At 42.8% G+C, this 23583-nt stretch overlaps 2 protein-coding genes across 3 annotated transcripts in view; both read right to left on the reverse strand.

Moving 5' to 3' along the window:
- Positions 1-23583, reverse strand: part of ATG7 (autophagy related 7) — a 320218-nt gene that overhangs the window by 251503 nt on the left and 45132 nt on the right. The window lies entirely within an intron of this gene.
- The window catches only part of HRH1 (histamine receptor H1), a 67897-nt gene continuing 46252 nt past the window's right edge, over positions 1939-23583 (reverse strand). Inside the window, exon 3 of the mRNA XM_054708193.1 lies at positions 1939-3773. Within this exon, the coding sequence (XP_054564168.1) occupies positions 2282-3700 (1419 nt within the window). The 5' untranslated portion in view covers positions 3701-3773 and the 3' untranslated portion in view covers positions 1939-2281. The remainder of the gene's footprint in view (positions 3774-23583) is intronic.

The following is a 23583-nucleotide window of genomic DNA, read 5'->3' on the forward strand; positions in this document are numbered from 1 at the left end:
CACATGAATTTAGTCCTTTCATTAATTCAAAATTAATCCAATCATTCAGATAGGAGTAGGAATAGAAGGTTGGTACTGTGGAAAGGGAGCACATTCCAGAATCAGATCTTACAGCTGTCCCTTAATCTTTCTGTGCTTCCACTTACCTATTTGTAAAAACATGGAAATCTCCCTCATGAGACTGCTATAAAGATTAAATTATATAATGGTGGTAAAGCACAAAGCACATAGTATAGTCTCAGTATATTTGAAAACTACATATGGGTACCCTCTCTGTACCAGCCACACTGTAAGCATTATAAAAAAAACCTGTATACAATAATGCATGGACCTTGTTCTTTATGCTCTGACAATTTATACTGATCATTTCTTGTTCTTGTCAAACTCAAATTCAGGTCCCTTTGACCCAAAGTCAGAGCTCATAACCATTTTTCTTCACTAGTTGCCTTAACTGTTCATCAACATCAATAATGAGCCTTTAGCCATTTGTCTGTATAGAGTGGTCTCTTGGGGTGGTCCTTGGTCCTGGGGGATCCCAGTGAAGGGTGTGTCCACAGGTCTTCTGAGAAACGGCTGCTGACCTGGAAACAGACCAGCTGCAGCTTCTAACACCAGGATAAAAATCTCCTTAACTCCCACAGTTTTGAGCAAGAAGAGCTTATGGGGATGCAAAGCAGAGTGAGAGTGAAGCTAGTTTTGAAAAGGAAGTCCTTTTCTAAAGACTTACAAATGTGATCAGAAACCAAAGAGAACCCCTATATGAGCTCTTGTAACCTTTGACAGTTCTTTCAACACATCTTCTCCACCTGAGAGACTTCAGAATGGTAGAATTAAATAAGTCAAACTTGTAACAGTATAGTTTTTTATATCATATTTTAAGTAAGTAAAAACAACAACAACAACACCTCTCATTTTAACAGATCATGCAAACAGGAACACAAGACACAAAATGCCAGCTTGTACAGGCACTCCATTTGCTACTCATATTACAGTTTAGCATCAAGTTTTAAAATATAAGTCACCACCAGACTGTGACATAAACATCGAGGAAAGCTGTATGTTACCATGCCTTTGCTAGTTTTTACTTGAGAGACACGACTCTAAAAGAACATGGCCACTTTGGGACGAACACAGCAGAACTCACAAATAGCACACTGTCCCTTCAAAGTATCACCTTCAATGGCCACAGACATATTCTGTTGGCTGTTCCTGCTCACAACATATTCTTTTGAGAATTTCTACCACTCTCAGGAACTCTGTGTGTGTGTGTGTGTGTGTGTGTGTGTGTGTGTGTGTGAGAGAGAGAGAGAGAGAGAGAGAGAGAGAGAGAGAGAGAGAGAGAGAAATTTTTGCTTTGGGGAGAAAATGTGTTATGATGAGCTGAAACCCCACAGGGTTTCATTCTAGCTCTCTCACATAACTAGTTCTGTGATCTTGGGCAGCTTATTTCACCATGCTGCATCTCAGTTTGCTTCGCTCATTACACTACCCTCCTGTTGTGGGGTGTGATGGGGATTTAATTAGATAAACCTGGCATAACACTCAAGAAATAAGGCTTTCTTCTCTTATTCCATTTAAAAAAATTTTTTAAATGTGAAACCATTAAAATTTTATTTTTCTCTTTCTTTTGTGGGCAGCTTTTATCATCTTTAAAAAAAATAGCTAAAAGGAATTTGGGGTTGAAAATGATGGGTGTGCGAGCTGCCTAATTTCCTATCAATTCTGAGACATGTGTGAATGAGAAATAATAAGGCAGAATTTCTAGGGCAGTTCAGACATTAGTTCTGGAAAAAGCTGTAAAAGAGGCCCAGAAGAGAGGTATTCTGAGAAGTGGCAGTCACAGTGCAATACCTGTTATGCCTCTCAAGGTGACCCCTGGAAAGGGACAGCATCTATCTGCATGTGTGCACAGTCATATAGATCCATTCCAGGACTCTCCAGTGGAACTCTACCCACGAGTCCCTTCAACTGCCAATTAACTCAAGCCTGGAAGCTTGAATTAATGAGTCTGAGGCTCCTACATTTCCTGAGGAGCAGGAGTACTCGTCCAGATTCAATTCTCTTGGAAATATTCTGCTTTGTACTCAAAGTACATTCTCTGCTGACCACTGCCATCTGCAGTTCTTCCAATGGTGCCTAAGAACTTTCCAAATGACGCAGTCCTTAAGACTATTCTTTTGACTCCAGAAAGCCCAGGTACTGGCAACTCACAGGCCTTCACCCTCCATTTTCCTCAGGGACATCCTGAGTGTCACTTTGTTGTATCCCCTTATAGCCTCCCTTAGGAGCGAATGTGCAGAATTTTCTTGAATGTCTTCTTGAAGTTCTCATTGCACAAAGGGTAGATGAGGGGGTTCAGTGTGGAGTTGATGTAGCCCAGCCAGATAGTAAACATGTGCACATGTTCATTGCAACAGCTCTTGCAGAAGGCAATGACCATGAAGAAGATGAAGTAAGGAATCCAGCAAAGGATGAAGGCCGCCATGATAAAACCCAATTGTTTGGCAGCCTTCCGTTCTCGGTTCAGTTGCAACCCAGACATATACTGCCTTGAATGAGAGCGGAGCCTCTTCCAAGTGAACTTGATATAATCAAGGCCTGTGCTAGACTCACTTAGCGGTTTGTCTTTCCCTGATACTGATTCTGTGGGGATGTCTGAGTCTGCTAGAGAGAAGGACTGGCTATCACCTAGAATCTGATCCTCTGACACCTCAATGGCCCCATGCATGGTCAGGCTCTGCTCATCTATCTCAAGCTGGCTTTGGCTCTGGTTGATGGCTACATAGTCCCTGCCACTCCCCTCTGTCTCTGTCTGTGTTTGCACAATATTAAGCGGGAAGCAGTGACGTTTGTCCACGTGTTCATCCTCCTCTTGGCTGCAGACACTTGAGGATTTCATCTCGTTTGGATCTTGGGACTTCAAGACAGGGCCACCACCAGCAACTTTCTGTTTCCTTTTCAGAACCTCCCAGAGAGACTTCTTCCCTGGTTTCATGGCCTCTATCTTGGGGTTCTCTGGCTTCAGCTTAATTTCAGAGAAGGAAGGGAGGGATCCATTCATGAGCTCCCGGTGCTGACAGTGCTGCCGTACAGCCTTGTAGATTTTGGCATAGAACCAGAGCATGAGCAAGGTAGGCAGGTAGAAGTTGATGATAGCAGTCATGATCTTGAACCAGGTGACATCATAGAAGTCTGTCTCACATTTGTCTTTCCGGTGCCCTGAGGTGTGTGGCATAAAGTGAGGCCAGCCCAGAATGGGAATAATCCAGAGAAAGGAGAGAAACCAGGCTCCCAAGATGGTGGCCGATGCTCGGGTCTTGGTGCGATACCTCAGGTATCTGAGGGGCTGCTGGACAGAGCGGTAGCGATCAATGCACAAGATGAAGACACTGAAAATGGATGCTGTGCTGGCCACGTAGTCCATGGAAAGCCAAAAGAGGCAGAGAGGCCAGCCCAGAGACCACTCGGACGTGAAGAGGTAGATGATGTTCATTGGCATGACAACAGCTCCCACAATCAGGTCTGCCACTGAGAGGCTAATGATGTACAGGTTCCCCACAGTATGTAGCTTCCGCTCGCTCCGCACCGCACACAGGACCAGCAGGTTGAGCCCCACCGTGACCAAGGAGATGGTGCTCAGGACTACCACCAGGGGCATCAGTTGGTGGTTGGCCATGATAGTCTTGTTCCCTTCACACATCTTATCTTCTAAGATGCTGGAGGAATCGGGAGAGTCATTGGCAAAAGAGCAACCTCCAGCTATGGCTCACTCCCTGGGAGGAAAGACACAAGGCTAAGGTTAGATTCTTGGTGATCAATAGTCACTTAGTACCACTCATCACATTGATCAAACTGGGGTTGTATGTGGTCAGGGGCAGCAGACACTGCTGGTTACCTAAAACCTATACCCCCTCCTTCCTTAGTCATTCCCTCCTTCCTTCATTTAATGACAATTTATTGAATACCTGCATTGGTCCTGGCATATAGCAGTGAACAAAACAAAAATCTCTGCCCTCAAGTTGCTTATAGTCTAGTGAGGGAGTTGGGCAAAAACAAGAGGAAGTTTGTATAAGTCCCATGTGGCATGTGTTCTGGGAAGGTAGGCTGCATTATGATTAGTCCAAGCTGAATATCGTGCTCTAGTTCCTCATTGCCAGTGGCTGGTCTAGGGGTTGGCATGAGACACAACTGTGACCAAGGAAGTAGATGGGAAAGTCTCTTGACAAAGGTGGGGTTCTGGAAAGTGCTTCCTCTCCGAAAAATGAGCAAAACAAGGAAAATCATTGTTTCCCACTTGCTGCCTTTTTCCTAACAGGAAGTGATGCTTGGGGGTACGGAGATCATCTTGGGGCCACCAGGGAAATGCTAAGAATACCACTGAGACGCCAACCCAGAAAGTTCTACTGTCACTGAGTTGTTGAACAGAACCTGAATCTTCTTCCTCCACACTGGTTATCATGGGAAATAATTAAATATCTTCTTTGCTTAAGTAACTATTATGGGAGTTTTTACTGGCAACTAAAAGCACCCCTAACCGATATGGGGGAGGTTGCAAGGGTACACACAGCCTGGAATAAACTGAGCCCATCTCCTTGGATGAATGGTTCTCAAATCGGGAGAGGGTTATTATTTGAGAAAGCATATTTCTGATTATTTTACTTTTATATTTTATCACATAAAACTATGCATGCATTGCTAGTTTATGCTGAGAACAGGTTGTATGTTGTTATTGGTGATTCTCAGTTGGGGTGGGAAGTAGAAGTAGGTATTAAAACTTCCAGATTTTTATACTCATCAAAAAGTGATATGAGTTTAAAGAAAACCGAGAAACATTAACAGAGATCATAGATCTCTCAATAATTTAGGAAAAAACCTAGTTTTTCATTAAGGCGAAACTAGATAAATCCCTGCGTATAAGGCCAAATGCATATGTTTTAAAGATTAAAATCATGACCCCAAGGCATTTGGTCCTGGTGGAAGGAACCCGTTGAGTTACTTTGTTGGAAAAGTACCACTTGGGTGGCACTGATTTTGCTCCAGCTCTGCTGCTAATTTTCTTGAGTGATGCCTCAGCCTACTTCTTCTCATTGGTCGAATGTAGAAAGATGGGGTAGGTCTCCCTTTTAGAGTCTCGCTTTAGGTATTTTTCCATGTTCTTTTCTGAGTGTGCCTCCTCTGACCTCTTCAACAGCATCACCTTCTCTCCCTGTGACCCAGTCCTGCCCTCTGCTCCTGTGACTCTATGCTATCAGCCTCAGAAGCCTAATCCATTCACCCCCGTTCACCCCAGCCATCACCTCTTTGTGGACAACTCCCAAATCGACAGCTTCAGCCTGTATCTTTCTCCACTCCTACATACAATACTCAATCAATATATTGGAGCTTCAACTTCAGCTCTGACCATGTCAAAACCCCTTGGAATTGTCCACAGTCACCTCAGGAAGGAGGAAAGAAGGCGGAGGCAGTGACATCTCAGGGGTTTTATTGTTTTGATTGGAAGGAAGCAGGAAGCTTCCTAAAACACTGCCATAAGTTTGCATTTCCAAGGCAGCATCCCCTCCTACCGAAGTGACTCATTTCTCTCTTTTCCTCATTGCCTTGAGGAAATTTCTCTCTTTCTCATTTCTCTCTTTGACTCATTGCACACAGAGGGGAATCAGTGTGTTTTGTTTTGTTTTGCATTGTGCGTAAACTATCGTTCCACAATTATATTTAACAGAAAATGATTTGTTTCTATATAAAAATATTTTTTTTTCCTTTTTTGCTTAAAAAAGAAAAGGTGTTATGATTGAATTGAGATCACGGAACTAGAAATTATTATTGTATATTAAGTGTTTGGTTTGGGGTGAAATCTACTAAATCTGCAACTTTGAAATGAATCAAAGAATAAGTTGGATGGATAACTGCTTAAAAGGATGGGTGAACAAACAGATATGTTAAGCAAAAAGAGCAAAATGTTAATTTACAACCTGAGTAGTGGGTATATGGGTGTTCACTGTATAATGCTTCCAACTTTTCTATTTCATTGATAATTTTCATATTTAAATGTTGGAAAAAATTAATATAGCATAAGTTTATCTTCCTCACCTATCACCATGAGCTCGGCTCTCTCTCTTTTTTTTTTAATCCTCACCTGCGGATATTTTTTCTATTGACGTTATAGGGATAGAGGGAAGAAGAGAGGGAGGGAGGGAGGGAAGGAGGGAGAGAGAGAGAGAGAGAGAGAGATATGAGAGATGAGAGAAACACATCTATTGGTTGCCTTTCGTACACTCCCTGACCAGGGCAGGGATCGAACCTGCAACCAAGGCATGTGCCCTTGACAGGGAATTGAACCCATGACCCTTGGGTCCATGAGCTGGTGCTCTAACAACTGAGCAAAACTGGACAGGGCATAAGCCTGATCTTTATCATGTTTTCTCCTTTATAGCTTGGACGTGTTATTTTGCATAAAAGTAAAAGATCAATAAATAGCTGTTAAGTGAATAAATAGAGAATGAGGAGCAGGAAGATCTGAAATACCTGAGTTCAGAATTTATTCATCCAACAGATATTTACTGGTGAAAGTTTCCTTTCAGCTTAGTGATCTGTTTCAGGACCAAGCAAATCCACTTTTGTCCTAAACCACGGGATTCTGAGGAAGATTCCTGGAAAGGCAACTGCAGTACCCACGCTGTATCACAGGGCATTTGGGGCCACCCCTCCTGAGAAATGCTGAGGGGATATCAGGGGAGGAGGAGGAAGCTAGAGGGAATATGTGACCCCAGCACCGAGCCTGAAAAAGTGGGCCCCACAGGGCACGCAGCCAAGAGGACAATAAGAGTGGCCACATCAGGGCCAGCTGAGTAATATGCAGGGCCCAGTGCAAATGAAAAATTAAAATACTATTAAGAATTTTAAGCCAAAACCGGTTTGGCTCAGTGGATAGAGCGTCGGCCTGCGGACTGAAAGGTCCCAGGTTCGATTCCGGTCAAGGGCATGTACCTTGGTTGCGGGCAAATCCCCAGTAGGGGGGTGTGCAGGAGGCAGCTGATCGATGTTTCTCTCTCATTGACGTTTCTAACTCTCTATCCCTCTCCCTTCCTCTCTGTAAAAAAATCAATAAAATATATTTTTTTTAAAAAAAGAATTTTAAGACAGAGACAGCAGAACATTAAACCAAACATAGGAATCCTGAGCTCAGGGCCTGCCCGGGTCACAGGCCGATTAAGTCATTTTTAGTCTCTCTTCCTCTCACCCAACCCCTGAACAGACCCTACTCAGTGAGGTAACGAACGTTATGGCACTCTGGCACAGTGTGGGAGGTATTTGAGGGCACTGATCCTCATTTCACCTCATGCCACCAGGGGGCCACACTCCCCTCAGCTGTCTGGGCCCCATTGGGTTCTGAGGTTCGCTTCTGGGGTCAAGGCCAAACCTTCAGCGGTGGTGCTGGTTGGCAAGAGGATGTGCTCTGAGGGGAGAAATGACAGCTGGAGGAGGCACTTTGGACAGGACGTTTAGAGAAGAAAGGCGGGAGCCTGTAGGAGGGTTCTTTATAGCGCTGTGTCCATAGTGAAGCAGGTGATGGAAGGAGAGCACTCCCCCCCCCCCCCCCCCCCCCCCCCCGGCTCTGCCTCTTGATGGGCTGTGTGGAGTGTGAGTAAACAGCCAGGCCTCCAATTCCTCCGCTGTATTGCAGGGAAAAATATGATGACCTCCCTCCCTGGGCTGCTGCAGATCACTGGAGACACGAGGGTGGGAAAGCTCTGCTAACCCCCAGGTGACTTTGACTTGGTGACAAGCAGAAATGGATCCCTTTTCTCTCAGAGACTTCTGTGTACAAGCAAGGCAATTGGTTCATTCCAAAACCATTAGCTCCAGTGGAACTTTTACTGGAGTGATCACCACCAACAAACAGTCTAGTCCAATCAGGCCCCATTTCATCAATGCTGGTCCACAGATGGCTTGGGACTCATTTGGGTGGTAGACCAGGGCAGCAGTTAAGCACCAGGTGCTTTATAAACCAGCAAACCTCTGCTCTAGTCCTCTTTCTGCCCCAATTAGCAGACATTGGGGCAGAAAGATACTTAGCAGGTCAAGATACTTCACTTCACCGAGACTCAGTTTTCCTCACCTTCAAAATGGGGATAAAGCAAGCACTTAGTACAAGGCCTGACATGCAGGAAGTGCTAAATTAATAGTAGCTCTATTTTTTCTTCCTTTTCCTGGTGAGTGACACAGAGACCCCACAGCCAGCCCAGTCTGGCTCAGTGGAATCATCCTTGACCTTTCCCTGTTTTTCATCATGGTAGAAAATGCTAATAGTCTTCTAATAACAGTTTTTCAACACTGGAGAATAGACTTCTGCTTTTAACAGAAGAGCCTACATTTCCACGGAGCTGGGGATTACTATATGACTAAGCATGTAGTTTGCAACTTTCTGAAAGCAACCTTAAGGGAGGATGTGTTCTTTTCTTTGGCCCTTCTTTCTTCTAGCTGATTCGAATGCTGACAGGATGAATAGAGTTTAAGCAGCCATCTTGGGACCATGAGGAATAGCCACAAAATGAGAAAGGTAAAGTGGTAATTCGGAAAAAGTTGAGGTCTCTGATGATAATGGGGCTGCCCTACCAGCCAAGACTCTTCAATTCTGGGTTATTTTGAGTTTTCTATCACACACAGCCAACAGAATCCTAACTGAGACACTGCCCTGATACACTTTAAGAAGTTTTGTCAATTAGCTTGAAAAGAAAGACAAAAGATAAACAGCATCAAAAATTAAATTAAAAATTCTAAAATTCAACAGGGAGAAGTGTGTTGATTAAGATCAAAGCAGGTGGCAGGACAGAGGAGGAAGAAACAGCCTCTTCCAAGTTATGGTGTCCAAAAGGACATCAGAGATGGGGTGATGTGTGAGCTGGGCTTTGAAGGATGAGTAGAAGTTCACGAGGAGGAAGGAAAAGGAATTTAAGGCTGAGTAAAAGAAAGATGAAAGTACAGAGTTGAGTTCAATGAATTAGGAGGGAATCATTGTCAGTAACTGGAGTACAGAATGATGAGTCTGGAAAGGTATGTTGGGCCAAGATGTAAGGAAGCTCTTCTCTACCTCTATGCCTTTGCCTGTGCTGTTTCCCCTGCCTGGAGCATCCTTTTGCCTTGAGGCTCTTAGTTGCTCCTCTTTATGTGTTCCCACAGCACAGTGCTCTTTATATCCCCTGCCTTCTCATTCTTTCTTTAGCTGAGTCCCCTAACTAAAAAGGGAGCAACTCTCTAGGCGATGGAGTGTGTCCATTACTCTGTTTCTGATGTGTGACATCCATAACAATCAAGGGGGTACCCCCTCTTTGATGAAAGGGGCCACACCTTTTCACTTACTGCCATTCTCCTGTGCTGGCACCAGGCTGGCACATGATCGATACTCTAGAGACACTCCCTGGATGAGTTCTGAGGAAATGAGACACAAATGGATAAAGAAGACACAGGGAGAAGGACCTAAGTGCAGAAGGTGTGGGCATATACACTGAGTGGCCAGATTATTATGATCTCTGAACGCATAATAATCTGGCTACTCAGTGTGTGTGTGTGTGTGTGTGTGTGTGTGTGTGTATTAGAGGCCCGGTGCATGAATTCGTGCATGGGTGGGGTCCGGCCAGCCTGGCCAGGGGGAGGGGACATGGGCGGTTGGCCGGCCTGCCTGCTGGTCGAACTCCTGGTCAAGGGAACAATTTGCATATTAGCCTTTTATTATATAGGTTATACACTGAGTGGCCAGATTATTATGCGTTCAGAGATCATAATAATCTGACCACTCAGTGTATTTTCACAGGAGTGTTTAAACCAACAAAAAATTTGAGATAACATTTATCCTATTGATGAATATTGACACCTTTCAGCTAATTTTCCTATTTTTTTTCCTGGAAATTTGATTATTAGAAATTTTTTTTCATGGTAATCCACAACATGAATATGGATTTAAGCATAAAGATGCTCACTGCAACATTATTGATGATAAGACATAATCTAACATTTGGGAGCTAAGTATATTATGGGACAGCTTCAGAATAGAATATCATGCAGTCATTGATAATCACATTTGTGGAGCTCCAATAATGATATGGGAAAATGCTTATGATGAGATTAAATTTACAACAGACATTATTTGTACAGGATAATGTCAATTATATTAACTAACAGGATTAGAGCAAGGGTGAATCCCTGTTATATTATGTTAACACTGGTCTCCTCTAGGTAGTGATGTTTATTATATTTGGTACTTCCCAAGATTTTTAACAATGAGAACGTCTTGGTTTTATAATAGGGAAAATCAGAACTAATTGCACTCATTTTTAAAAACAAACAAAAAATGGGTTTATTCCATTGGGAAAAAATCTTTTAAAAAGAAATGCCTTCCACATTCTTAGCACATCTTTTATTTTATTTAGTAAAACGTGAGAGTTTGGGATTCCATCCTTAATATATTCTAAACTGACTTATCCACCAATTCCCATTCCAAACTGCTCTCCCCTCTGCCACATTTGCATTGGTTAGTTATTCTGTTCAAGTAAGTCAGAACATTAATTTCTTTGCTCTAATTCTGAGAAAAAGGCATCATGCATGAGGGTGCGCCCAATACTGCATATTCTAATTGAGTCTGGTCAGAACATAATTTCCATAAAACACCCAGGATTATCAATGCCACTGGCTGTGGTGCAGAGAGCAGACTGCAAATGTCAAAATCTCACTAGGAGCCCAGTGCTGCAGGATTTGGACGTAGAATCTAGGGCGGTGCTGGGTTAAGAGTTATTCTCCACGTAAGATGCAAGAGGTATATATGTCCTTGTGGGCAGGCAGTGGCCCCAAGGGCCTTTCCAGGGGATGGAGACACATATTCAAATATCTACAGCTTCAGGAAGGAAAAGTTACTACAGGGGGACCAGGTGTGGAGCAAGAGGGAGTGGTGGGAACTGGGGCAACCGTGAGGGTATAATCTTTGCCTGAAGAGTACAGCTGCCACTCAGATGCCACCAACTGCTACAAGCCCAGATCTGCTTATTTTTAAAATGAAGAATAAGAGCTGGATTTTCACATGAAATATTTGAGTTTTTAAATGTTGTCGATTATTCAATCATTTCGTTTGTTTCCAGGAACACTTGAACACAGGCCAAGAAAGCATAAATTTTGGTGACATGACCTGTGAGCCCCGAGCTAGAAAAGTCAAGCTAGTTTACCGACAGCCAGAATGCTGAGAATGATATAATGACTTTGAAGTAGGCACTTTTTGGGGTATCTGCTCAGCTCACAACAAACTTCCTTCTCTGAGAACCTTCATCCACACAGGGGTGGGGCCTGGCAGCCACAGTTATCACATAACCCTGATCCCTGGGTTGTCATCTGACCCCATCGGGGCCAATCAGTCCAATTCTCTCTTCTGGAAAACTGGAATTGGGATTGTATTCAGTCAAGACAGTTGGTCTCCTGAACTACAGTGATGGGGAAGTGGGGGCTGAGGCTGCCATGGGGGGGTGAGGGCATTGAAGTGGAGGGAGGGATGGAAGAAGGCAGCACACAAATGCAATGATCGCGTGCTGGAATAAATAATATCTACATGCACAAAGATGAATTTAGACTTCTACCTCACAACATACACAAAAATTAACTCAAAATTGATGTCAGCCCTAAATGTAAAAGCTAAACCTCCTAAACTCTTAAAAGAAATCATAGGAGAAAAGCTTTGTGACTTTGAGTTAGGCAAAGATTTCTTAGGCACAATACCAAAATCACAATAAAGAAAGAAAAAAAAAAGTTGCTAAGTTGGACTTCATCAAAATTAAAATGTTTGTGCTTCAACAGGCACCACTAAAAAAAGGGGAAAATTACAGAATGGCTGAGAATATTTATCATATACCTGACATATCTGAGATGTCCAGAATATATAAAGAACTCTTCCAACTCAATAAGAAGAAGACAGATAACCCAACTAAAAAATGGACACAGGCCTGGCCCGTGTTGCTCAGGGCACATGCCCAAGTTGTAGGCTCAATCTCCAGTAGAGGGCGTGCAGGAGGCAGCTGATCAATGATTCTCTCTCTTCATTGATGTTTCTATCGCTCTCTCCCTCTCCCTTCCTCTCTGAAATCAATAAAAAAAAAATATGTTTAACAAATGGACACCAGATTTGAATACATATTTTACCAAAGAAGATACAGGAATGGTTCAAAAGCTCATGAAAAGATGCTCCACATAATAACTTACCAGGGAAATGCAAATCAAAACCACAATGAGATACCACTTTATACTCACTAAGATGGCTGTAATTTAAAAAGACAGGTAACATGTGTTAAAGAGGATGTGGAGAAATTAGAATCCTCATATACTGCTTGAATGTAAAATGGTACAGCCACTGTGGAAATGTCTGGCAGTTCCTTAAACAGTTACATAGTTAGCATATGATTTCATACCCAGCAATTTCATACCTACATGTATACTCAAGAGAACTGAAAACATGTTCACAAAAAAAGTGTATGTAAATGTTCATAGCATTATTCATATCAACCTAAAAAGTGGAAACAACACAAATATTCATCAGTCAGTAAGTAAATAATCAAAATATAGTATACCCAAGCAATGAAAACTGTTTGTCAATAAAAAGGAACAAAATACTGATACATGCTATAACATGGATGAACTCCAAAGTGAAAGAAGCCAGACACAAAAGGCAACACATAATGTATGATGACATTTATAAGGATGCCCAGAATAGATAAATCCGTTGAGGCAAAAGTAGATTTGTAGTTGCCTGGGATAAAGGATGGTAATGGGAAGGGGGTCTCTTGGGACTGATGGCAATGTTCTAAAATTGGATTCTGATGATCACTGTACAACTCTGTAAATTGAATAACAATAATTGAATTGTATGATTCATTTAAATGAATTAATTTCATGGTATGTAAATTATCTTCTATATATATAAAAGGCTAGGTGACCGACCATCTGTCCATCTGACCGACCAACCGGTACATATGATGCACACTGGCAATTTAAAAATAAATGTTGACTCGCACATGTGCGATACATATAAAGCTCTCGACTGGCATCAATCGCACATGTGTTTTAATTTTATAATACTATATTATATATACTATTTTGACATGTAATTGTTTGCAATAACGTAATTACCACACAAATCTTTCTTCTAATTGATTTCCTTTCAATGTGCATGAATCCGTGCACCAAGCCACTAGTACCTTCAGTGGTACAAGAAAGAGGCTTGCCTGGATTTCGATATGTCTGGTTTGTTTTTGTTTTTTTAAAAATATATTTTTATTTATTTCAGAGAGAAAGGGAGAGGAAGAGAGATAGAAACCTCAATGATGAGAGAATCATTGATTGGCTGCCTCCTGCACACCCCACATTGGGATCGAGCCCACAACCCGGGCATGTGCCCTGACTGGGAATTGAACCGCGACCTCCTGGTCCCTAGGTCAACGCTCAACCGCTGAGCCACGCCGGATGGGCAATATCTCTGGTTTTAAAATCTATTTATGTATATCAGTTGCTCCCCAAAATACCTACCAGACACTAGTTGTTTTTTTTTTTAAGGAAAGAAGTACTGGGAAAATATGAATGAAATTAAGGGTGAGTCCTAAAGAACCACCCCAGTTGAGCCACACATGTGACTCTGAATTTCCCAAAAGGCAAAGCAAAGAAGGAAAGAAGATTAAATAAAAGATTCTACTGTCACTGAAATGAAAACAAACTAATGGCTTAGCAGAAGGACAACTTTAGCTAGTACTAAGTTTTTGATTACGTGTACCTTATTGTTTTTCTGTAAAGGGAGCACAATGACTTCTGACTTAACCATCAGGAATGGAAGCATGAAAATGGCTTAGCTTTTCTCCTGTACCTCTATGATCTCTCATTTTATAATTTGGTTTAAGCATTTGGGAGGTTGAATTTGTTTGATTATCTGCTCTTCCCATCCTGCATCCATGGTGTGATAGGCTGGGATTTTCACAAGTAGGCACAGGAAAAGGGAGCTGAATGGCAAACAAAACAAGTACATAGAGCCCAGCTCTGCTGTCTCTTACCATCTGGCCTTAAAAACCAATGAATAAAAAGAAAAGTAGCCTGGCTGGTGTGGCTCAGTGGTTGAACATCCTATATAATAAAAGGCTAATATGCAAATCAACTGAACGGCAGAATGATGGGTCACTATGATGCGCACTGACCACCAGAGGGCAGATGCTCAATGCAGGAGCTGCTCCCTGGTGGTCAGTGCATTCCCACAGGGGGAGTGCTGCTCAGCCAGAAGCCAGGCTCACGGCTGGTGAGCACAGCGGCAGTGGCGAGAGCCTTTCCCGCCTCTGTGGCAGCGCTAAGGATGTCCGACTGCCAGGGGAGTGGGCCTAAGCTGGCAGTCAGACACCCTCAAGGGCTCCCAGACTGTGAGAGGGCACAGGTTGGGCTGAGGGAATTCCCAGAGTGCACAAATTTTGTGCACTGGGCCTCTAGTCGACTTATAAACCAGGAGGTCACGGTTAAATTCCTGGTCAGGGCACATGCCCGGGGTTGCAGGATCAATCGCCAGTAGGGGTCATGCAGGAGGCAGCCGATCAATGATTCTCTCTTATCCATGTTTCCATCTCTCCCTCCCGCTCCCTTCCTCTTTGAAATCAATAAAAAACATATTTAAAAAAAGAAAAGTAACATCTCAAAGATTTTCTATATACCAGCATTGATTCATGTAATCCTTACAGTGCTGATGACTTAACAATGAAGGAATCACTTTTGCCCCGTTTTAAAGATGTGGAAAACAGGGGCTTCTGTAGTTTACAGGCCTTGGTGCCCTGCACTAAGAGTGACTGAAGATCAAGTTTTATTTAAAGGCCCAAGTGACACTGCCTTCTAAGACATTTGCATGAGTTTCAGATCCTCACCTCCTTGCCCTTCACCCGCCTCCTTTTTACTATGGTAAGAAAGAGAGGGAAGTCAATAAACACTTCAAAAAAAGATTTCATGGAATTGGAAATATGAATATCAGCACTACATTAGCCAAGGACACAGTGAACAACACAACAGGCCCGGCACACACACACATTATTTTAGGACACAATGAATAATGTTTTCTTTTTTGTTCCAAGTCCTTGGAGATTGAGCCTTGTGGAAGGCACTTTCAAAGACTAAAGTCATCTAGGCTGTTCTCTTCTTGAGAAAAAAAAATTATTTGTGATATTGAAGTAAATAAAAGAGCTGGCAGAGAGAAAGGAGAGGCAGATGTGATGTTTTCAAGAGAGAGCTCCAAGGTAATTAGGAGTTTCTTTAAGGTCTAGGTCTCCTTCACTTAGGTGACTCCTTGTGTCCGACTGTACCCGGCCACCCAAGCTGCAGGCCTGGGGCTCCTCAGCGCCACCTGCTGGTCAAGCCTTTTTGCTGGTTCTGGGGCCAGACTTGTCTCTAGACAGGAGTATGTATGTACGGGGGCACAGATGAATGTGAAATCAGTCTGGCTGACGGTTCCATTGTGATATTCATCCATCCATCCCCCATCCATCCATCCATCCATCCATCCATCCATCCATCCATCCCCCATCTATCCATTCATTCTTCCTTACTTCCGTCAGTCCATCCAAAAGATCTTTTTAAAAAGATGTTATGATAGGTAAAGGAAAGACACAATTCTTGCCCTCATGGAGTTTACAGCCTATAGTGGGGGTTCTCAACCTTGGCTGCCTGGAGAGCTTTTAAAACATACTGAGACATCTGCTTCAGAGAAGGGGTAAAGGTGTGTTTCCCTACTCGTTTGCTAAATACAAATAAAAACCCTGGACATTATATTTAAAACAAACATAAGATGACTCTGAAAGGTAGAGAGACAAAGGCAGCCCAACTAGGGATCCTGTGACCCAAAGAATGACCCAGTGATGAGTTCCCTGGGTTTTGTGTGGCTGCGTATATCTGAGACCCTCAGCTGGAGAAATTGGCTATTCAGAAACTCTGTGCCCATGAACACAGACAAAGGACCAGGAAAGGAGCAGCCTAGCAGAAAGAAAACTTCCAGGCAATAACTACCCCTCTGCAGCCAAACACCACAGAAAACACTGCAGCCCTGTTTCCATCCTAGCCAGCACAGGCCAAGTGGGGAGCCAAGATCCCCCCTTGTCAGGCTGCAACAAGGTGACCCAGCACCCCTGCTGGGATGGTGCCCCTGGTCCCCAATAGGGATCTGGGACTTTCATCCCCCTCAGGTGGAGACGAACACTGTCCCCTCTCCCCCATAGTGTCAAAGGAGGCCACACTGGGGAGCAGTAAGGAGACCCATCTTACAGCAAGGGATTTGTCCCTAGAAGCCTAGTGAGGAGCAAGAACCCCCCACCCATCACAGAAGTCGAGCAGGGAACCTGGACTTCTACTCCCACCTTGAAATGGTGAGGAGTCAGTGCATCCTCCCTCCACCGCTTTCTGATACCTCTGCCATAGCAGTGTCACAGAAAGCAGATAAAACAGAAGACTTGAATATGATTCAGAGTCTTATAATACCTAAAATGTCTGCACTTCAGTTGAAAATTACTTGCCATATCAAAAATGGGAAGATTTCATATGGAATGTTTAAAAAGCAATCCGTAGATACCAATGCCAAACTGATAAAGAAGTCAGGATTATCTGACAAATATTTCAACGTAATCATCATAAAAATGCTTCAATGTGCAAATGTGAATACACTTGAAACAAATGAAAACAATAGAACATCTCAGCAAAGAAACAAAAGGTGGAAAGAAGAACCAAATGGAAATTTTAGAACTGAACAATCTTGAAACTGAAATATTAACTCAATGGTTGGGCACGACAGCAGGATGGAGGGAATGGAGGAAAGAATCAGTGAACTGAAAGAGAAATTAGAACAATAGAAATTACCCAATCTGAACATCAGAGGGGAAATAGACTGACAAAAAAAAGAAAAAAAAAAGAGCAGAGTCCCAGGGACATGTGGTACTATAACAAAAGATCTAACATTCATGTAATCATTTTGGAAGTAGACCAGAAAAGGAGTGGGGATGTAAAGGTAGTTGAAGAAATAAGGTAGTTGAAGAAACTTCCTAAATTTGGAAGAGACAATAAGTCTACAGAATCAAGAAGCTGAGTGAATCTCAAACAGCCCCCTCAAAACCCACACCAAGACACATAATAATTAAACTTCTGAAAACTAAAGACAAAGAAAAAAATCTTGAAAACAGCCAGAGAAGAATAATATCTTCCCATGATGATAATAACAACAGATTTCTCATCAGAAAACATGGAGATGAGAAGGAAGTGACAGTTTTTTCATATGCTAAAAGAAAAGAACTGTCAACTCATAGTCTTATACTCAGTGAAACTACCCTTAAGAAATGAAGGGAAATCAATATATTCGCAGACAAATAACTTGTACAGGCTTGACATGCTGAAAACAACAAAATGCTGATGAAAGAAATAAAAAGATCTAAATAAATGGAGAGATACATGGTGTTCATGAATTAGGAAACGCAGCATAGAAAAATGTCAATTCTGCCCTGGCCAGCATTGCCTAGTGGTCGGAGCATTAGCTAGCAGAATGGAGGGTCAAGGGTTCAATTCCAGGTCAAGGACATGTACCTGGGTTGCAGATTCAATCCCTGCCCCTGGATGGGGTACGAGTGGGAGGCAGCGGATCGATGTGTCTCTTTTACATCTTTGTCTCACTCTCTCTCTCTCCACCTCCCTCCCTCCCTTCCACTCTCTTAAAAAACAAAAACAAACAAACAAAAAACAAATGGAAAAAACATACTTGCGTGAGGATTAACAACAACAACAAAAAGACAATTCTCCCTAAATTGATACAGAGTTAATGTGATTCCTATCCAAATCTCAGCAAGAGCTCTTGTAGATATGGACAAGACTACTCTAAAATTTATATGAAAACACAAAGGAAATAGAATAGCTAAAATAATTTTGAAAAATAAGAATAAAATGAGAGAAATCAGTCTACTTAATTTCAAGACATATAACTACAGGAATTAAGATTGCGGTATTGGTGGAGGGGTAGACACAGACCAGTGGAACAGAATACAGAACCAAGAAATAGAACAACCAAATATGCCCAAGAGATTTTTGAGCAAGGTGCAAAATCAATTTAATTGAGGAAAGGGCCTTTTCAACAAGAGCCTGGAGCAGCTGGACATCCATAGACCAAAAACTGAACCTCAACCAAAACCTCATATCTCATTTAAAAAATAACACAAAAATGGTTCACAGACTTCAATGTAAAAACATAAAAGTTTTTTAAAAAAATACATCAGAGAAATCTTCAGGGTCTAAGGCTAAGCAAAGAGTTCTTACATTTGACACCAAAAGCATGACCCATAAAAAGAAATATTGATGAATTAGATTTATCCTTCAGTTACTTACCAATCCCCATCATAATCTTCTCTAGGATCTACGTGTCTGTTATACCATTGTATACTTTATATATTTAAAAATAGATCCATTTATTTTTAGCTTAAGTTATTTCACTATGATATATGAAAAACCAGTCATCTATTTTTTTGTCAGATACAAAAGGTTTCCATGAATAACTTGTACAGGCTTGGCATGCTGAAAACTACAAAATGCTGATGAAAGAAATAAAATAAATAGGATGACAACAAAACAATGTGACTAAGTTCTAGCCAGACATTTTGAGCAAGGCTCTACTTTGATAAAAAGGAAGATGAGCAAGTATAAAATAGGTATTAAAGATCTACCAGCATCAAACTAAGACTCTCCTGGAGATAATCTGACATTGATATTAATTAATGCCACATCTGTGCACCATTTAGACCACTTCAGATACCACCTAAAATGTGGTAGACATTGTTTTAAATTTCACCATACAATTATTTTGCTCCTAAATGCCTTTAAGGAAAAGTTCAAACTCCTTAGGCTGCAGGCATGATCTTTCTTTCATGTTTGACCCCTTCACTCCAATAAAAAGGAAGGTACTTCCCCCAAACTGACCAGGTTCATTCAGTCTGTGTAGGTCAGCGCATGTTCTTCCCTCTTCCTGGAAGAGGATTTGCCTTGAGGGTTGGGACCTCATTTTTGTTTACTATTGTCTCCTTCTGGACCAACTTCAGAGCCTGCCTAGAGTAAAGTAGGTGAGAAGAGGGTATGGAAAGATGAATAAAGAAGATGATAAGGAAATAAGGAGAAAGAGAGGAAGACAGGAAGGAAGAAGAGAAGGAAGAAAGATATTGATAAACTTCTATTCATCCTACAAAACCCATCTTAAAAGTTCCTTTCTCTTTGAAGCTTTCCTGTAAGCGTTAGCCATATCTAAGCATTTTTTTTTCTCGGTGTTTCCACAGTATTATTTACATACCTCTATTAAGTCATTTAATGTTCTGTATTCTGCTGAATGAATGAATAAATTTGGGTATCCATCTCTTAGACTTTGATCCTTATATAGGCAGAGGCAATATGATACTCACCTATAATTCTAACAGTGGTTTTCAACCTTGGTTGCCCATTGGAATCACATAGGGAGCTTTAAAAAATACTAATTCCAACTTATTCTATAACCTCATCTTCTGATAAAGCACTTTCCCTAAACAGACAAGATTCTGATTTAATTGATCTGAAGTGTGATCTGGGTCTCAAGATTTTTAAAAAACTCTCCAGATGCTGCCAGGACTGTGAATCACTGTCTTAACCCATATCTGAATGGTAGGAGGAACTCAATAAATGATGAATGAATGAATTAATTAATTAACTAATTAATCCTGCCTTTAACACATCACAATTCTGACCCAACAAGACCATTTCAGAGTTTCCTGTTATGCTAATCCATTCATATATTCAGGAACCATTAATTAAGCAATAATGTGGTACCGGGTGTTACGCTAGGTCAAGCTGCTGGAGATGAAAACATGAGTAAGATCGCCACTGCTCCCCCTTGTTCCATGGGCTCTAGGGAGAGCTGGGGCTGTATACCTCCTCATTCAAGAAGTTTCTGTCCTGCTGGCTAATTGGCCAGTCCTAACAGCAATCATCTTTCTAGTGACCGACCACAAACCTGACTCCAGGCTGCTTCCTCTGGCAAATGTAAGGACAGACTCTATTCACTCCCAGAGAAAGTGTTCTTTGGAGGGTATGTGTGAGTCTGAGAGACGAAAAGGAAAGTGGTCCTGAAGCAGAACAGTAAGCAGCTAGGAAAATTCCTGGGCAAGTGGAATGGGGAAACTGAGGCAGGACGATTAAACAAGGCCAAGCAATGTGACCCATTTACAGCCAGCTAGTAAACTGCAAGACCTTATCTCCCCTAACCAAGGACACTAGAGAACAAGTGGCAGATACCTCTCCGTACTGACCAGAGGATAAATAGCTTAAATCATTGGTCAGAGAGATAGAGGACAGAGACCCAAGCAATGCCGCTTGTGCGAGCCAAATCCAAGGACAGGTGAAGTTAGGGGAATGAATAACAAAAACCCAATTAGAGTCAGGCAGACGCAGGATAAAAGTAAAATGGTAAAGCGGACCATAGAATAATCCCAAACTCCCCTATATGCTCATTTCCATGTATCGGAATATTAAAGACGCACCTGGAGAGCTGGCGAATAGTCTGCTGAAATCCTCTCCTAAGACTCTGGCCCGCAGAAGTAAGATAAAAATCTTCAGAATGGAGACCCAGCTCGAGCTCTCTCTCAGGCATGAACTCGTCACTTTCTTCTAAACTCTAAGGGTGCCCACAAGACCTGCCACCAGGGGAGCCGCGGGCAGTGGCAGATCCTCCGGGGCTAACCCCCTGAACCTGTCTCCAAGGTCCCCCTTTCCTCTGACTCTCCAGTGAGCTGACAGCAGCCCCACCTTGGCTCACTTCTTTCTTATAATATTTCTGTGGAGCCAAAGCAGAACACGACCTAGACTCCTGTTGCTTCACTCCTTCCTTCGTTTCCCTGTCCCCGATTTTAATAAGTGTCCTTTCAAAATCACCTGGACACGTGTGGTGAAATCTTTCCTGCATGAAGTCACCAATCCACATGCTATTGGCTGGCCGGAGGCAGACCTGTTCCAGACCCGGTCCCCGGGGAACAGTCCCGTCTAGATCTCTTCAAGCACCGCAGAAGGGAGAGATGAGTCTGACAGGTGGCAGAGCAAAGTCCTGGGCTGCTCCAATTAGTTTCCTCTGGGTGTGATTTACACACAAAAAAAACTCAAGGCCTTTGCGTATGATTATGATCTTAACCACCCCAGGGGTAAAGGGAGTTTTCTTCCCAGCTGCTGCCATCTCACACGTAGGCCTGCTTTTTAAGATTCTGCACTACAGATTACTGAAGGGCAGAGATGAGCATTTGTGCTACTGCTGCTCTGGTTCAGACTTGTTAAAAAATCATTTAAAAAATCTTTATTATTGAAAGTATTACATGTGTCCCCCTTTTCCCCCATAGACGCCTTCTCACCCACCCCCCCCCCCCCCGCCCTCCACCCCAGGCCTCCACCACCTTATTATCTGTGTCCATGGGTTATGCCTATACGCATACAAGTTCTTTGGTTGGTCTCTTCCCACCCACCCATCCCCACCTTCCCTCTGAGATTCGACAGAATCCCTCTGTTCCATGCTTCTATGTCTCCAGATCTATTCAACAGTTTATTTTGTTCATTAGATTCCACATATGAGTGAGATCATGGGATACCTGTCTCTCTCTGACTGGCTTATGGTTCAGACTTTGATAACATCTCTCAACTGTTGCAACAGCTTCCTAGTTGGTCATCCTGATCCTGGTCTTGGTCCCTTTGGGCCATCCTACACACAGAAGCTATACAATCCTTCTAACACCACAAATCCAACCACCTCTGTCCCCTATTTAGAACTCTTTCATATCTTGCCACTGCTGTCAGGATACTGAGATACATGGGATTAGCCCCCAATGTATAATATAACTGCAGTCTTGTATCCAGCCTACCTATGGAATTATAGTCAAAGGGAATTAAAGTCCAACGCCCAGGAAGACAAAAGATGGAAAATAAACATTTACTGAAGACTCTTAAAAGGGCAAGGACTATTATAAAGAACCTCTGTCCCATCTATCACCCCATAGTGCCACTTCCTATGCCAGCTGCTCCCACTCAAATCTCCCTTCCCCTTTTCAAAAACGTTAGCTTACACCCTGCTTTATTCCCTCTTTCTTTCTCTCACCCACTTTCTAATCTTCATGATCTGCTGGAGGGCACCATACAGGTCTAAAATAAATCCACTTAGCTTTCCCAGTACCTTCTCTTCATTTGTTACTCCAAACAGCACAACAAAAGCCCAAGAGGCAGCATTCAAAACCAGTTTCTACTTGTGTGACCCCATCACACAAGAGCCTTTTCCATCTCGTCCCAACTTATTCTGTAGCTTCATCTTCTGATAAGCCACTTTCCTTAAATAGGCCTGCTCTTTCACACCTCACACCTTCGCAGAAGCTCTTCTCCCTGACAGGATGTCTGTTCCCTTCCTCTCAGCCTGGCAGACATTTAATTAGTCCTTTGCAATCCAACTCTAATGTCACTTCCTTTAAGGCTCTTCTCAATTCCACCAGAGAGGATTCATCTGCTTCCTTCTCCAGTACTTTCCTGGACTTTGCATAGACCTCTGTTATAACCCTTGTCAAGCTGGGTGGTAATTCCTTAATTACTGATCAGACTCTTTCATTAGACTGTGGGTGTTAAATGGAAGTCAGAGTCATCTCTGTGTCCTCAGTGCCAGGAACCAGGGAGGGGCTCAGTAACCAGTTACTGGATGCTCCAGCTGTGAATGCTGCAGAAAAGCATTTACCTGTGCTTTGCCTCTCTGCTCACCAGGTGACAATGCCTGGGACCAGCGGTCGCCAACTGGTGGCCCGCGGACCACGGGTGGTCTGTGAGGTCCGGAAGGTTGGCGACCGCTGCCTGGGGGCACATGTCATATCAGAGCTCAAGAGGTCTGCCCTGGCTCTCACCTGGCTATGCCGTTCCTTACTTGTCCAGCCCTCCCTCTCTCTGACTTTAGCCAGGACTGGCCTTCGCCTAGCCAAAAAAAACAAAAACAAAAAACGGAGCTAAGAGCAGCCCAGAAATTAGGCATAAAAACGAAATAAAGGCATCCAGACTTGAAAGCCAAGCAAAACTATATGTCTAATCAGAAACTCTCCCCCTTGATGTATGTTCTCTCTCGATATCTAATTGGTCGGGTTCCTTATCATCCACCATCCCTCAGGTGATATCTGATCACCCTGGCCTGTCTTCAGCAAGAATCATGGTAGGTCTGTTAAGCCAGAATCCCCATCACCCCTGATGTTTCCTCCTAGTACTTTTCCATCCATGGACCTCACCCTGTTTTGGGGCTATAAATTCCCACTGGCCCATGCTGTATTCGGAGTTGAGCCCCATCTCTTTCTCTCCCACTGTACAATCCCCATTGCAGGGGTCCCAATCACGATGGTCCTGAATAAAGCCTGCCTGATCATCTTTGACAAAAGTCATTGAATGTTTTTTCTCTAACGGTACAAATCGCAGGGCTTTGGCAAGGGTGAGATGAGATGATGGGGGAACAAGATACTAAAGAGCACGTAGGACTGTCCCCCTTTGCTT

Source organism: Eptesicus fuscus, chromosome 18 (assembly GCF_027574615.1).
Source record: "Eptesicus fuscus isolate TK198812 chromosome 18, DD_ASM_mEF_20220401, whole genome shotgun sequence".
In the NCBI taxonomy this organism is placed as follows: domain Eukaryota; kingdom Metazoa; phylum Chordata; class Mammalia; order Chiroptera; family Vespertilionidae; genus Eptesicus; species Eptesicus fuscus.